Raw genomic sequence first — 16,141 nt, forward strand, 5'->3', positions numbered from 1 at the left:
CCTGCTGTTGTTTTCTCCTTGCAGGCTCTGGGCACACCGCCGTGGGCAGCCCGCACAGCAGAGCTGTGCCATCCATCAATCCCGCTCCGCAGGGACGCAGTGTCACCGGCAACACGCCTGCAGCACTCAGCACAGCCGCTTGACAGGCAAGATGAAGGTGGAACAAGAGGAAATCCAATTCTATTACGGGTTACGTTTTCATCTGGCGTTAAATCACTCTCACTAATCTTTCGCCGCGTGCACCCACCTCTTACAGCCCTGTTTCACGCTGTCCTCTTCGGGGAGACTGAATAAATACCAGCAAATCAGGAACCTGGGGGGAAAAACAGCTGCCAGAGTGCAAAACACTCCTGGGACTGACCCCAGGCCAACAATCACAGCACCACACACAGATTGTGCCTTTGAAGCACTAAGGCATTTCGCAGCCGATCCCGAGCCACCTTTGGGAACCCCCAACCCCTCAAACTGCCCACCACGCTGTGAATTACGATTAAAAACCCGTCGAGGGGACCTGGGGCTGGCTGTGGGGGGGGGGGGGAGGCCCCCAACGTCACGACTCCACCGCCCCGACTGACAGCGCCATGTGCGGGGCGCCTATAAATGCCAGCAGTGATTGACAGGGCCGGCAGCGGCGGCGGCGGCGGCCAAGGGCAGGGGCAGCCACAGCCCGGCCGCCGCCATGGGCTCGCCACGCCGGGCCCTCGGTAACTCGTACGCCGGTAACGGGAGGCTGTCGCCGCCGCTTCGGCCGGGCAGCGTCGAGGGAGCGGAGGAGGCCGAGAGCGCGGCCTGGGCTTCTCGGCCCAACCGGCGTAGTTACCTGCTGAGCATCCGGCCCCAGAACAGGTGAGGGCGGCGAGGAGGGGGTGCTGCAGGGGGCTCTGCTCGCCCCGTCGGGGGTCTTTAGTCGTGGGCTGGGGATGGGGAGGGACGCGGTGGGCACCTCTGGGGTGTGCCCGCTGAGTGCTGGGCACGGCATCGCTGCCTGCGGACAGGCTTCCGAGGAGATGGTGGGGAACCAAAATGACTGATTTGGGAGCTGGGAGGTGAAATCCAGCTGTGTTAAAAGGTGGAGCACCAGTGCGGAAGGCCAGGCTCTTGTCCCGGGCAGTGGGCGGCCATCCAGCCCGCAGCCAGGGGCACACCCGGGTGGTGAGCGGCTGGAGGCTGCCGGGCGCTGCTGAGGGTGAAGGCGGCGCAGGGCTGGGAGTGCCGTGTCCGCATGCCCCGGGGGGCCCTGCCAGGGTTACAGCAGGATAGCAGAGGCCAGCTGGATCAATGAGAACCCAGGCGCATCCCAAAAGCGATGTGGCGTGTGTTCGCTCCTCGCTTCCCTGCGGGTGTATTTCTGTGGCTGTTGCTGGGGCAGGGGCGGTCAGCATCGTGCATCTTGTAACGGGGCTGAGCGGACTTTCATGCTGTGAAAACCTGACAGACATGAGCTTCCGTCTTCTTCTTCCTTTTTTTATTTTATTTATTTTTATTTTTTATTTAAACCTCAGAATTTTTGAGGTTAAACTTGCCTGCAGGATCCTGCCCTGCCCTTTCTGGCTTCGTAGTAGTGAAACTGCCGGTGTTATCTACACCAGACTCCATGCAAGGGGCCCGCTGTGCGGGTGCCTTATCTTATTGCCAAAAAGGCATTTCTACTATGTAGATACGGGCTGAGCAGTGACGAGAACTACATTCCTGGGTTAGAAATGGCCTCAGGCAGGAGGTCTGTGGTAGGAATGAGGCTTTGTTCTCAGGGGAGAAGGTATGATAAACATGTTGTTAACTCGGACTGGCTGAGGTTAGTGAATGCAAGGCAACGTGCCAGTGAAGGCGAAGGTGTTGGTTAAAGCATTAGTTGTTCAAAATGAAGCCTTTAAATTACTTTGAATTTGCTATGAGTACTCTTCAACCTGTAAGCTCTTGAATTGAGTGTGCATCTTCCTTATCGACGATTTATAAATAATCCATTTCCAGCATGTCAAGGGTTGATGCCTCAAATAATCTGAGATTTGTGAAAATAAATAGAGCACCGAAAGAGATGGAAACATGCTGCCTGGCAGTCAGATGTTAAAGCTGGGGTAATGCCAAAGTTAAGTTGCCTTAATTCAGTTCCTTTGTGCTTGTATTGTAGTGTGCAATCTAATTGCAATCTGGCTGTGTACCCTAGCATCTTCAGTACCAAGAAATACACATGCAGTATTCACAACCAACCTGTGACCTCAGACCATGCTTAATGCTGCAAAGGAAATGTGTAATTGAGCCCAGTACCTCCATTCTACAGATTAAAGGTAGAGTCTTTAATAAGATGTTGAGGCCTTTTGCCTAGAGCTTGATTCTCTATTCATCCCCCCCCCCCCCCCCCCCCTCCCAGTATGTTCAAATTGCAGCTTTAATCTGTTTAGCCATAAGGGAGGGTTCAGCAGTCCTCAACTAATACTTCCAGTGTTCCCAGCTGGCTTCCCCAGATCCCAGAGATTTTGCTCGAGGCCACTAAGGAAGATGCAGAGTGATGTGGGCGAGCCTGGCATCTCTGGGATGTGTTGACTGTGCTGCTCAATACTGCACAGCAATACCGCTCCTTGACTGCAAAGCTCCTAGCCCTGAACACCTTGACATTGCCATGAGAGCACTGTGTGTTGGCAGCACCCCAGTTTCCGTATGTAGGAGCCTTATGCTTTTGCAGAAAAAGTGACAAAGTGACACTGCTGCAAAGATCAAATTGGCAGTGGATTCGTTTTCCACAAATTGTCCAATTCCTTTTTCAACCCATTCAAGGACTGGGACATCAAAGCCTATAGAAAGGTAATTTCATTTTGCCATTTAACTTCAGTGGCTGCCCCTTCCGTTACAAGGAGCAGTGAATAGATATTTGCTAAATAGCAAAACTGACCTTTCCCTGTATTTGTGACATCTTCCAGTTTCTCTAATGAACAGGGGAAGAGTAATATAGAAGTCTTGCTCCCTGCACAGCCTGGAGTATGTCTACAAGTGCAGAAGATTTGAGCCAGGCTGTGTGGAAACTTGCTGTGAAACTGCATCGCGGTCTATGATGCAGGGCAAGGGTTTGAATGAAGTGGGGCTTTTTGTCCTGTAATTAAATAATGTATCATAACAATTCTGGAAAGCAAGTGAGTAGGAATGATGTAGCGAGGAGGCTTTCAGAAAGCAATTATGAATTTAATTAAATCCGGGAACATCTGGAGAGCTTGCCTGGGAGAACTTGAAAAGCAAGATGAGTGACGTGCAGAACAGCAGATAACATTCAGCAGTTTTCTTTAATGCAGAATGTATTTGAATTTGGTGGGTTTGAAGCTGATGAGCATGGGACGAGTGATGCAGACACAGAATTGCAGTGGGAGGCTGTTTTGGTGGTTGGAGAGCAGAAATGGATACAGTGATCCAAAGAAAGTATGTGTGTTTTTTTCTCTATTGCTGTCTCTGTATGTATTTGTGGAGTGTTTAGCTGAAATACTTGCCTGCTCTCATCACCAGTTCCCAAAGGAAAAGACTAGAGAGAGTAGTGACATGATGAGGAAATCTTTGTGAAAATAGACTGAGGTTAGGGACAACTCATGAAAAAGTTTCACCAGCATACTTCTATTAATGAGCCATGTAGAGAATAGCCTAGATGGTCTCAGTTGGCTTCCCTAAGCCCATAGTAGGAAAGTGGTGTGTAAATTGAAGAATTCCTAATTGGAAACTGGTATGTGCTTTTCCATTTTTTAACTTGGAGAAATCGCTGGGGTGATGCTACAGAATTCCGAAGAACAGAGGTGTTGAGAATTGCTATATTCATGGACTGTCCTGAGTTGGCAGAGACACACAAGGATCATTGAGTCTAACTCCTGGCTCCACACAGGACCACCCAAAAATCAGACCACGTGGCTGAGTGTTGTCCAAATGCTTTTTGAACTCCAGCACGCTCAGTGCCTTGACCACTGCCCTGGGGAGCCTGTCCCAGTGCCTGACCACCCTCTCTGTGAAGAACCTCTTCCTGACACCCCAGCCTGACCCTGCCCTGTCTCAGCTCCATGCCGTTCCCTCGGGTCCTGTCCCTGTCCCCAGAGAGCAGAGCTCAGCCCAAGCTGCTCCGCTTCCTTCGGGAGGAAGCTTCAGGCCACCACGAGGCCTCCCTTCAGCCTTCTCTAGGCTGAACGAACCAAGGGACTTCAGTTGCTCCTCATACACCTTGCCCTCCAGACCTTTCACCATTTTTGTTGCGCTCTTTGGAGCACTCTCTAATTTTGCGGCACCTCAAGCTGCACACAGCTCTCAAGGTGAGGCCGCACCAGTGCAGAGCAGGAAAATCACTGCCTTTGACCGACCAGCAGTGCAGTGGCTCATGCACCCCATGATAAAGAATATCATCCCTTTATTAAAGAGAGTATCTAGGATATTTACCTTTTGTGCACTTGAGAACTGGTCTTTAATAGGAGTCTTTCCCTTTGAACAGCCAGTTCAGAGACCATCAATTACTGGCTCTCCTCTGTCTTTTAATTTATCTGATAACGGGCAATGAGGAGCAGCAGGTATGGTGACTTGCCTTGCCCTCGCAGCCACCAAGTGGTTTTGTTTTTGTCATGTTTTTAAACTCTTATGTCTTAAAGCAGCGGACTATAATTACTTTACAAAGTGAGAGGAAAAGCTGCCAGTCCTGTCCAGGATCTGCCTTAGCTGCATTCATGACTTCAGAAAGTCTCTATTAGTGTCCTTTTTGTAAGAACTAGCCGACTTTGGAAGACATCTAGTGCGGAGATACTTTTTTTTTTTTATATGAAAACTTATGACAAAGGTTTCATTTGAGTGCTAGGCCGACTCTTCTGTTGGAAATGATCAGTACCTCTCATCTAGTGCGGATGTCTGCTACTAGGTCTTGTTAAAGCGTTGCCTCCTTGCTTAAATATCTTTCTGCTGTCATAGCTTCGTCATACGCAGCTATTTATAGAGTATAGTGACATTCCCTCTGATCTTTTCTTGGACAGCCGTTTCTGGCTGTGGTGGCAGTTGAGTTTAAGAGGGTGCCTTGCCGTCATTTTTCTATGTACCCGGCTTTTCTGGCTAAGAACGGTTCCCTATCTTGGATCTCTTCCTTTGCACGTAATAACAAATTAAGGTGAAAAGAGCTGTTACTATAATAAAGTGAGCTGAAAACGCAGGGCTGCTTAGCTCCTGAAATGCATGGTTAGCTGTCTTAGTTCAGAGGAATTCCCTCTTCAGCAGCTGGGCATCTGTAACTTCTTGTGAGACCTCGCTTTTGGCAGTGATCTGTATAAATTCCTGATAGGAAACCAACTGTGGCTTCGGAGGGAATTTGGTGCATCTCTTGTGTAACAGAAGTGTCCCAGATTTTGAAGGACGCTCATCCAATACTTGCTCAAAAGACAAAAACGAAGGCATTAATGGGCTGATCTGCAGTCTGCAGGCTCCTGAGGGTAGAGGTGTCTTTTTCCCGTAGGTACGGCTGTATGTGCAGTCATGCCTGGTTTGATTGGGCTCCTTGACAGCTGTATGCTATGAATAATAATCCCAAGCTGTGTTTTCTTCAGTCCTTTTTAAGGTGTCCTGTCCTCGTCTGGTAGAAAGTTAGGTAAAGCTGGATGTGTAGACTGATAAGATGATAACCAAAAGTGAAAGATCACGACGTGGAGCTGAACAAACAGTGTCCTTCAAGAGCAGTGCTCAAATTTAAAATAGATCACAGGTATGAACTTTGCTCTTCTCCGGAAACCTCATAAATGGAGACATTTCCCAGACCCGCAATCCCCTTTCATTGTGTAGAGGGAGGTTGCAAAAGAGGCAGATTCCAGGAGAAGAAATTAAAATCTGCTCCATCCTCGCCCTGTCTCAGCTAGGGAAGGAAGGGTCTGGATGAATGAGGCTGTTATTTCACACTGTCTCTCACCTCTTATAGCATCAGCAGGTTTGAGAAGGGGAAGATAGAAGAGCTTTTTGTCCATTCTTGTTTCTTGATGTCTTTCTTCTAGCTGTAAAGTTAATTTGGGTAATAAAGACAGTGATACTTTGGAGTTTAAATACACAAATCTAAAGCATCTCCTGAGTGTTACAGCAGTTGATACGGGAACATGTAACTCAATTTATTGTTTTCCACCTTCCCTGTTAATGAAATCTAGCTCTGAATTGTAACATTCCAGTCCATGTTCATTTGTCTTGGAGTAAATTACTTGCAGAAAAATACCATATTTCTCCAGCTCTAACATCGATTTATTCTGTGACCTTGACAAGTAAAGACTCAATACATCCATTTTCCAGTCTGTAAAATAACAATGTGTCTTGTACAACTCCACAGCACTCACAGCTAGTTTATCACAAGGTAGCTGATAATTACTGCCACAGTGTATGAAACACAAACACACTTTTTCCGTGTATGCATGAAGTGCTTGATAAGAAGTGGGACACATGGCAGGAAAGAAGCCTTAAGCATAACCACATGTACATGAAAGCTTCGTTGTTGTCTTTCAAAAATCAGAAATGCTTGGCTACTGACAGCTGAGAAAACGTTCAGAGTGGCTTGTGTTTGCCTCAAGTAGTATTAACCTTGGAGGCAGAGAAGTTCATGTGAAATCTTATCCTTAGGAGACTGCATGTGCAAAACATGCCCAGTAATATCACGGGTCAGAGTGGCAGTGGGAGGGAGCATCTGCACGGGACTGTCAGGGCAGTCCCTGTGTCCTGGGGGTGTTCTGCCCCATTCTTCATGGGTTCTTACGCTGAGTTTTCTGCAATGCTGTTTCCTTCAGAACATAACTCGGAGGTCTTGGGCTTGCTGTCATCGAGGCATTTCTCTGTTCACGTGTTGCACTGGACAGCTAGTGCAGCTCAATCTTCGTGCTGTAGAAGAGCACTGAAATGTATTAGTGACTGTTGCAGGTCGAGTCCATGTCCACGTGAGGATGAAGCTACTGCAAGGCATATTTCAGTGTCTCATGAACTCCTGTTGACATCCATGTGAGGACCTGAGCTGGAAGGAGAATGCTTTCTTCACTCCCAGATAAAGAAACAGAGAAATGAGGATTTTGTGCAGTGACTGCACAAGAGGGATTAGAAAAGATACTGGATTTAAAGTCTGTTTTTAGAGCAATTAACTTGTCCTCCCCTGTGAGGTGATGTACCAGACTAGGCCATCAATTTGAGCAAAACTTTTAGTGATTAGGAAGTGAGTGGTGTTGAGTTCTACCTCCTGCCCTTGCAGCAAGACTGAAATTTGGCAAGTGCATGAAAAATGGGGGAGATAGTCTTCATTTCTGAAGGAAATTACAAGCAGGTGAAGGGCTAACACCTATGAGAGGGTGATAAATGTCCAAAATTTGAAAGCATCTCATGAAAGGAAATTTAAGAAGAGCTGAGGCTGAGCAGCGGGGTGTAGCTCTCATGGGCTGGTGCAACAGCAGTTAATAACCAAACCTGCACTTTTGGGGCTAGCTTTTACCAAGCTGTCTCTTACCTCATAGCCTGCAGAGACTTTCCTCCCACAAGCATTGGGCATGCACAGAGCAGACCTCTCCAATCTAAGCATCCAGAGCCCCCTTTCTCCGGTGGAGAGAAACCAGTGCCTTTAGACCTTGATTCATATCTCAGGATAAGCTAAGCTGCTGCCTTTATCCTATATCCCTCAAGCTTGCTCAGAGGAGATATATCCGCTGTAGATGCTGCATTTAATTAGCAGAATCCTGCACTGTGTACACTAACAAGTCTCTGGAGAGCTGAGGATATGGACAGCCCAATCCCAAGGCGTATCAAGCTAGGCGTGCTGGGGCATCTGTCGTGCCTTGCACAGGAGTCCCGCATTTCCAAGTTAATAGGTTTGGTTTAGACTCTTATGTAGTTATGCTGGTGCAGCTCTGTGTGGGTATGCTGTAAACTTAATTAAAATGAAGAGAAACGCCAGCTGCCTGCAGGCAGGGCTGTTGTAGCTGGAGCTTTTAGAATTTGATCTTACTCTCTCTGGGCTTAAATCTCTAGTCTGTAAAAAAATAAAAGTTTGCTTAGTTCCTTAGCGTATTGAGGTTAAACTTTAGTTAATGCCTGTGCTCTTAATGGTGGTGTCTTTCTTTTTTTTGATAGTATTAGGGCTCCTCAAGAGACCGTCAGTGCAATATTTAGCATAATGTTTCAGGACATGCAGTGAATAAAGCCTGGGCTGTGTGCTGTACGCTGGGAATTAAAAGTGCTGACGGTGTTCACTGCTTGATCACGTACGTGAGCAGAAGGGGGTTGTGTCACAAGCACCCTTCATTCTGACTCTTGCCTCTTGAATGATTTGCTTTACGTTGGAGACAAGACACCTCCCTGTCTGTCTTGTGCAAGAAAGCATGACTGAAACACTGCTTCTGCTAATGATAGCACTCTCCAGCAGGCATTTTAGGATCTACCCTCCTGGCTCCTCAAGCAATGCCTGTGTCCTTTATGTTTCTGGAGGTCAAAAGGAGATGGTTTCCCTTTTAGTGGGTATGCAAAACATTTTGGGGTTCCTTTACTGTTGGAAAGCAGCTCAGAGGAATTGGAGCTCTCTTAAAGCGTTGGGCTGGGCAGGAATGGTGAAGGCAAAGCGATGTGCTGGTCAGTAAGGCAGGTACTGCCAGAGCCTTGTAGTGCTGGAAAGGGCTTGGAGCTCAAAGGGATGCCCCAGGTGCTGGGGCTCAACTGGAAAAGCCAAAGGCTGAAGTTCCTCAGACTTCTCCCATGGGCCAACTCACTGCACGCAAGATGGATCAGGCAGCTGATCGTCGACCTGTTTTGGTTAGTGTTTGATGCTTTTCCAGCCAGATAGCTCCTGATCCACTCATCCTCTGGTGGCATGAGCAGTATTGGCACTGGGAAGAGATCAGGGTCATGCGGCTGGGGGTGGAGAGGGTGAAGCTGCTGCTGAAAGGGCAAGTGCCACCCGTGTTTGTTGGGTTAGAGCCGCTCCCGAGTGGCTGCCTAAAACTTCCTCTGTCTGATCTGTCCTTGCTCCCCTGATCTGAGCAAAAGGAGTCAGGGAGCTCTTCAGGAGGCTGCTCTTCTACTAAGAGTCTCTACACATGCAATTAAAGTGACTTGCATGTTAGTTCTTCATCTACAGGTGGAAGTGCTGCAGGGTTGGCAGTAGCAGTTCCCAGAGGCCTTCTGTAGTCATTTTTAGGACAAGACTGAGTTCTGCTGACTTCTGTGCAACTGGGACACATGCAGAGCCCAGGCGTGGTAATTTGGGCAGGAGACCTGGAGGTGTTCACCTTTCTTAGCTCTTCATGCTGCCCGTTGTAGCACCATCAGAAGGCACAGAGGTTTGGTTGTTCAGCAGTGCTCCAGCGTCCCAGGCTGGTAAGGTCTGATGCCTTACAACCCAAAGGGCATGTCCACACTCCAGTCACCTCTGAGGCCAAGTGGCGAGGTTGTAGTAGACACAATGATCGTGTATTTCAGTGTGATTAAGTCAGGGAGCTTGCGTGCTGCAGACTAGCTGGTACCTAGTTCTAGACTTACGGTTCTTATGTAGATGAACTCAGGGCACAGTCTGATGAACCAGTCCTGGCTGCTGTGGGTCTGTGCTGAGTTTATTTCCTACAGCCCGCAAGGGCTGCTGCTGCCACAAAATGACAGTGTGGGTAATTTGGCTGCGGATGTGAGCCCCTGAAGACACTCCTCTGGGAGAGCTGGTGGCTGTTGGTAAGTAACTCATCTGGGTGTCTTGGGTAGGGTTTGGTTTTGGATTTCATTCCCTGAAATGGCTGATTTTATACAATGCTCCTGCAAAGAAGACAAAACCTGTAGATTCATGAAAAGTCTGTATTTTATTATAGTTTTTGTTTGTTTGTTTTGCTGTGTTTTTTTTTTTTGTTTTTTTTTTTGTTTTTTTTTGTTTTTTTGTTTTTTTTTGTTTTTTGTTTTTTTTTGGGTTTTTTTGGCCAGCCCTTAGTGATTTGGCTGACAATCCAGAAAGCAGTGTATGGTGACTGGAGCATTTTCAGCTTCTCCAAAACCCTGGTACCTCTGTCCTTGGAAGGACGGAGGTGACCAGCTCAGGCCACCTGTTTGTGGGCAGACAAGTGGCTTTGCAGCAGGCTGTACTCTTGAGGGCCACTTACCTGGGTGGAGCTGCCTGCTTCAAGCACAACGCTGCAGATGGTGCATGGAAGGCTCAGGTGCTGCTTCTTGGAAACCTACTTGTATAAATGTCCTGACACTTATTCTCTGCAGTTAATGAATGTTTCATTTTTACAGCCTTTGATTTCAATTTACAACGTGGCTTGCTCGTCCTGGCAGTCAGCCTGAGTAAGGCAGCTGTACCTTCTTTTAATAGGAACTATGACCTGTGCAAAACAACTCACATTAATACGTCTCTGTAACGGTTTATTTCAGCTCCTTTCCATGCTTTTTTATCTAATGGTTTTTATGCTGTTTTTTGCTTAGCTTATCAAGCAGCAGATTCTCTCTCTCCAGTTTAGGAAGGTAAAACTACATTGCATTAAACTTCTCTGACCAAACACTTTGCTGAATCTGGCTGCACACGATTAATCCGTAATGCTTTAGTACTAATTAAAGAGAGCCCTGGAGTGGTCTAACAGTCTTATTCTGCATGAATGCATCCCTAATACTTGCTTGAACTGCGGACAGCAAAGTGAATGTTCATTGTAATTCCTGTGATAAGGTGCAAGAAATATTCATATTCCCTGGCCAAAGAGGATGGGTGTACAGTTTGTTCAGCTACTTCTTGATATTAAAGTGAGACTTCCATACAGAGACATTACAAATTAGATGTTCCTGCCCTGACACTTTCAAAGAAGGAATTTTCTTCTTTCCCCATCACCCTCTGCCTTAGCATGAGGATCCTCTTTCATTTGGACTCTGCCATGAAATGCACTTGTACAGCTGGACTTTGGCAAAAGAGCACGTTTGGAAGTCAGTGGGCATTCCTGGTTTGCTGCAGAAGCAAGTAGAGGATTGACTGTGGATGGAAAGGCCTCTCCAGAACACCCCTGTAGCTGTGGGATTGTTAACCAAAAGGTCAGGAAAAGAAAACTGTGAAGAAGAAGAAAACACTTCTCAGATCTCATTTTCCTGCAGACTACTTTTGTATGGAAATCCCTCTTTAATGTAAAAAGGCTACTGAATTGCTGGTGTCCTCTTCCTAGTCTACAGGGCTTTTTCTGCAGCAAAGATGCCGCTTCAGGAAGGCTCAGAGGAAGAGTGGCTGCTGCCTTGTATCAGATTTCTTGAATGCTCTGAATTACTGGTTTAGAAAGCAATTTGAATTGGACAAGTCTCGTTGCAGCTGGAATGAGTCAGCTGAGAGCCCCACAGTGCTGCAGTCTCTAAAATCCGCCTGTGACTAATACAATGGTTTCTTTGAAAGATTAAAGAGACTTTCCAGGGCTCTCTGCCAAGTGAGCATTGGGCAAGTCTCGTCTGATTCATCTACTGTGCCTGTGGAGTCCCCAGCTTCTGGTGATGCTGCTTTCCTAGAGCATTCAGTAGCCTTTGCTGTATTTCTTCCGACTCTGGGATTTGCACTGAAAGGACCAGGCTTACTCGCAGTGCTGCAGTGGCATGGTGCTGGGATTAAACTTGGTCCTGAGCGTGTCACTCTGTGTGTGCACATCACCTTTTATTTTTTAAGATGCTGATCCTGTTGCTCTCTTGCTGGGGTGTGAAATGGTCATTGATGCTTGGGACATTCTAACTTCACTATGTGGATCTAAAAGGCATTTACTGGTCTAGGGACAGCAATCCTTAATGAAAAGGCCATCAAACCCCAACAGTAACTGCCTTGGCACTGGATTTTCTGCCTTGCTCTTTGGAAATGGGAGTTATTTTTCTCTTGGGTTTGGGGTATGGAAAGGTTTCTCTGCTTTGGCACCCACAGCCCTTTTGTGGCTACGTGGTCGGGTAGAGAGTTGCTTGCCAGGACCAGTCCTTGGTTTGATTTCTGCAGAAAGGAGTCCAAGCTGTGGCATCAGCTTTTTACCCTCTGTCCCACAAGTGTGTTTGGATATAGCCAATGCTCATAACCCTTGCTCAGTAGATGAGTCGAGTTTGCAACAGCCCTAGCTGCTGCCCTCTTCCCTTCCCCTCGCCCAACGCAAAGTGCCTGGGAGCTGGGTGAGGCTCGCGCGGCACCAGCTGTTTGCTGCCCGGGGCTTCAGCTCCCTGCATCTCTCATAAACTGATGCTGGTGGGAAGCCAGAGTGAAAATCGCAGCACTGCAACCTCCAGGTAAGTTTTCTGGGTGGGTGAAACAAGCAGTTGCTGTGGCTGGAGCTCTCCTGGCACCTTCAGCCGTGCGTGCAGCTCATTCCATGCTGCAGTGCCTGTCAGCGCACCTGCCCTTGCTGGGTTCATGCTAAGTGTGGATTTTGTTTTCTCCTGAAGCAGACTGCTTCCCCAGCAGGTAGAGCATGAGTAGCAACAGTGCCAGCATCCTGCCTGTGAGCTGGGGGCTGCTTGTGAGGCTGGGGTCTTCCTCATGGAGCCCTCACTATGTGCTGAGAGCCCTTCTGCTCGTGGTGGAGCTGTGTCAGGAATGATCTGGGGGTTTGTTCCACCTCTTGCATGTCTTTAGAAGCTGATCATTTGTTTAAGGAATGTGTCTTCCACTGCTGAAAACGATGTAAGTAGAGCTGCTGGGTACCAGTTACATTGTGATACTTGCTGTTTCTCCTAAGGTCCTGGTGCTTGAGAACTTGGGGTCCTCTCTTCCAGTGTAAATAGTAAATAGTGTGTTAATTGCAGAGGAGAAAATGAAAGAAGTTCTTCCCTTCCAAGAGAGCCAGAGTACTATCCAAATGAAGATCCAAGTTGGAATTAAATTCTTTCCCTTTTTTTAAGGAAGTCCAAATCTTCTGAAGCCTCTCTTGGCGACGCTCCAACAGGGTTGGCTGTAGGAATACACTGATTTAGTGCCACCCCCAAATAGTATTTAAATGACTGGAGAATCTATGATTCATTTTCATGAGCTTCACAGGTGGTACTGGCTATCTGGATGGTTCTGGCTACTTGGTTGGCCCAGCCTGAACTTTGGGGTCAGTGCATGGACTCGTGGGGTATGTAGCATGAGTGCCTACCCACAGTAGCAGATGTCAGCTTAGGATATAATTCCTGAGCTCAGAAGGGTACAAGCCAGGTTCAAGTGCCACATGTTCAGAAGCCACATTCAACTCACACTTGGCCTGAAATTGCAATGTAAAATCTTCACAAATGAAATAAAATCCCAGTAAAGAGCACAACGGTTGGAATGCTGATAGTGCAGTATCAGGACTGTGAAGCTAATTTTGTTAGTGTCTTAGTTTGAGCCTGCTGGCTGATCAAAGAAATGCTCAAGTGTAATCCAGAACTAAAATGATTCTTGACATTCATTACCCTGATAGCTTCATATACAAAGGGGTTGTCTCCCAAGTGACACTTTAAATTGACAGAATCATCTTAGGAGTGAAAAAACAGTCAAATACCATGCCTCTTGACTTGACTTTTAAAAAGTCTACTGTAGGGATGATGGGAGGGAAGGAGGGCATTTATAGCAAGAACACAGCACAGACATATTTCTGAGAGATAGAGATGAGATAGGAAGGGGACCCTTTGATTTCTTTCTAGTTCTTTGATCTCTAAGAAATGCTTCTTGAATCTTCCAGGAGCACCTTCTGCGCAATCATTTCTCAGCTGACGGAAGAAACCCAGCCACTATTTGAAACCACTATCAAATCCCGTTCTGTGTCCGAGGACTCTGATGCTAAATTCACGTGCATAGTGACAGGTAACAGTGTCTTCAGTGAATAACCTGGTCCTGCCTCCCTTGCTGGACTTGTGCTAGTTAAACTCTAGAGCAAGCGATAACAAGGCAGCACATAACAAGCCCAGTGTTGTCAGGCTGCCAAGTAAAGATTCAGCGATTGCATGATGATTGCAGATGATTTCAGCTTTAATTTAAGGGGGGAAGGTGGGGAAACAGTTGAGATTGTAAAGAAGCAAAGGCATAACCTAACATCTCAAGCAGAGCAGATTAAAGACCAAAAAATGTAATATGATGATTACTTCTTGGGCCAGTGACATTTTAGCGTCCTAATCTCTGCTTTTTTCCTAATCCCGGACCCCATAATTTAGGAATGTGCAGTTCTAAAGATGAAATCTGTTATACTGGAGCCACCTTCAGCTCTGGTTGCTGGCTGTAAATCTGCATCAGTGACAAACATGTATACCTGTTAATGTCTGAAATAAAGACCAGTTTCTACCCAGTGAGCTAAAATCTAACCCTGAGCAGGAATGGTTTAGGCCAATAAGAGGGAAAAAGGGGGAGACTGAAAAAAGAGGGTCTTATGGTGATGGGGCATGGCAATGCACTGAAATAAAGGCACGCAACTCCTTTGCTGGTGAGCATTTGTCTTTTAAATATAGAGATGTTAAAATCTCATTTTTTTTCATAGTATTTATCTGTTTATGACACTGATCCTTCCTGGTATTGCATATGTTACTTATCCAGACAGGCTACTCAGGGAGAGAACAAGCTTGTACGTTCTGGAAGAAGGAGGTTATCTCTAATGAGCCTCTTAGTCACCAGTACCACAACTTGGTTAAGATTTAGGGGATCTCGTTTGCCATTACAAAGATGCCGTAATACAAATAAGCTGTATACAAAGGAGAGCATACTGAAGCACTTCTCTGAAAGACGCCTGCTTTGAATTCTTGGCTCTTCTCGTATGATACACTTGTTTTACAGGTCTGACTTTCTGAACTTGCAAGGCTACAACTGGTACGTTTACTTCATTAATGCTTAACTTTAGCAGACCACTTCCTGCTTCTGTGGTAAAACTGGGCTGCTAGGGATGCCTCCAAGCCATGCCCTTCAGTGCTTCATTAGAAGGGCTTTCCGATTGAAGTTATTTAAAAGGAGAAGCTTTACATATTGTGCAGTGGCATGTAACTCATCATTTTGCAAGCCAAGAGGATCACAGGTCAAAAGCTGAGCGATGTCTGGATGCGTTATGAAATCCTGAGTAATAGCAGATACAGTTCTCTCCTCCTCCTCTCCGGAAAGCGGGGAGGTGTGCGAACCCAGGGCATGCCTGCTTCCTGTAGGGACATGCAATAGCACTGCTTTACCTTTCAGGATTTCTTGTCCCTTTTAAAATGCCTAGTCCGGGCTTAAGTCTCCACCAGCTGCGTTTTGGGGTGGACAGCCCCAAAGTCTAGATAATACTTTCAGCTCCATGTGGGCCCTTCCAAGGTGAGAGGTACATGTGTGCAGCTCTAGTTATGCTGGAAGTTGGCTGTCAGGGTAGGAAGTGCTCCGTGCATTTGAGGCCAACAATCTGGGTGTGATTTTAGGAGGAGAGGGGAGAGAGACTTCAGTCAGCCTTCTAAAGGCCACGTCCGTATCCTTTCCAGCATCTCTCCTAGAATAGCTGGAGAAACCCTTCACTGTGCAGGAGACGTGCTGCCAAGGAATAACTGCGTCTGCTCGTACCCAGTGGCAGTACATCTACAGACAGACATGGTCTTTCTCCTGTCTGTAGCCTTTCCTGCGGTCTGCCCGTGCTCTCTGCAGGCAGGAAGCTGCCTTCCTGCTTTGGCTGACCTGCTGGTGCTGCGTAGCACAACCTGACGTGTTACACCAAGTAGAAAACCTGACCTGATGCTTGTCTCACTTCCTAATAAAGCAAAGGAAAGCATCAAATGAACATCTTCAGCATGTAACCTATTGCAGTATTTTTACACTGAATAAATTAGACTGGGGAGTCTCTTTATGCATTTAAATGAAGAGATGCCCTTCCCAAGGTAGGAATTTTCACAGAATAGCCCTCAAGCAGCTTGGACCACCTGTCCCACTTTGAGTGTGTTGCACGTGGGCTGCTCATCTTGGGATGTTTTTGGGACAGAGGGGCATGAGGTGCAAATCAAACTCCTGTTGTAACGTCTAATCAGGAGTTCAGATGTCTCCCCTGCCACGATGTTTACATTCAACGGGGAGATACTACAGGGGGAAAGGAAGTGGCGATTGCATCCCTGGCCAGTGACCAGTGTGGAAACAGCTCAGTCCCACTGCTGTGGCTGGAGTCCAGGGACACTTTGGTTCAGAGCCTTACAGGAGGCAAAGGGCAGACTGTCAGCTGCTCCTGTTGTGACTCTCAAGCCCCATACACAGATACATGACCTACAA

At 47.1% G+C, this 16,141-nt stretch overlaps 1 protein-coding gene across 4 annotated transcripts in view; it reads left to right on the forward strand.

Moving 5' to 3' along the window:
* The first annotated feature begins 594 nt into the window (after window positions 1–594).
* ALPK3 (alpha kinase 3) overlaps window positions 595–16,141 on the forward strand; it is a 33,885-nt gene continuing 18,338 nt past the window's right edge. Inside the window, exons 1-3 of one of the 4 annotated variants that reach the window (XM_027466655.3) lie at window positions 595–846; window positions 10,405–10,443; window positions 13,620–13,741. In XM_027466655.3, the coding sequence (XP_027322456.2) occupies window positions 680–846; window positions 10,405–10,443; window positions 13,620–13,741 (328 nt within the window). In that variant the 5' untranslated portion in view covers window positions 595–679. Of the gene's footprint in view, window positions 847–10,404; window positions 10,444–10,813; window positions 10,999–13,619; window positions 13,742–16,141 lie in introns of those variants that run through there. The other 3 variants (XM_038184739.2, XM_038184740.2, XM_038184741.2) reach the window with 3 other exon arrangements.

This window comes from Anas platyrhynchos, chromosome 11 (genome assembly GCF_047663525.1).
Source record: "Anas platyrhynchos isolate ZD024472 breed Pekin duck chromosome 11, IASCAAS_PekinDuck_T2T, whole genome shotgun sequence".
Classification (NCBI taxonomy): Eukaryota; Metazoa; Chordata; class Aves; order Anseriformes; family Anatidae; genus Anas; species Anas platyrhynchos.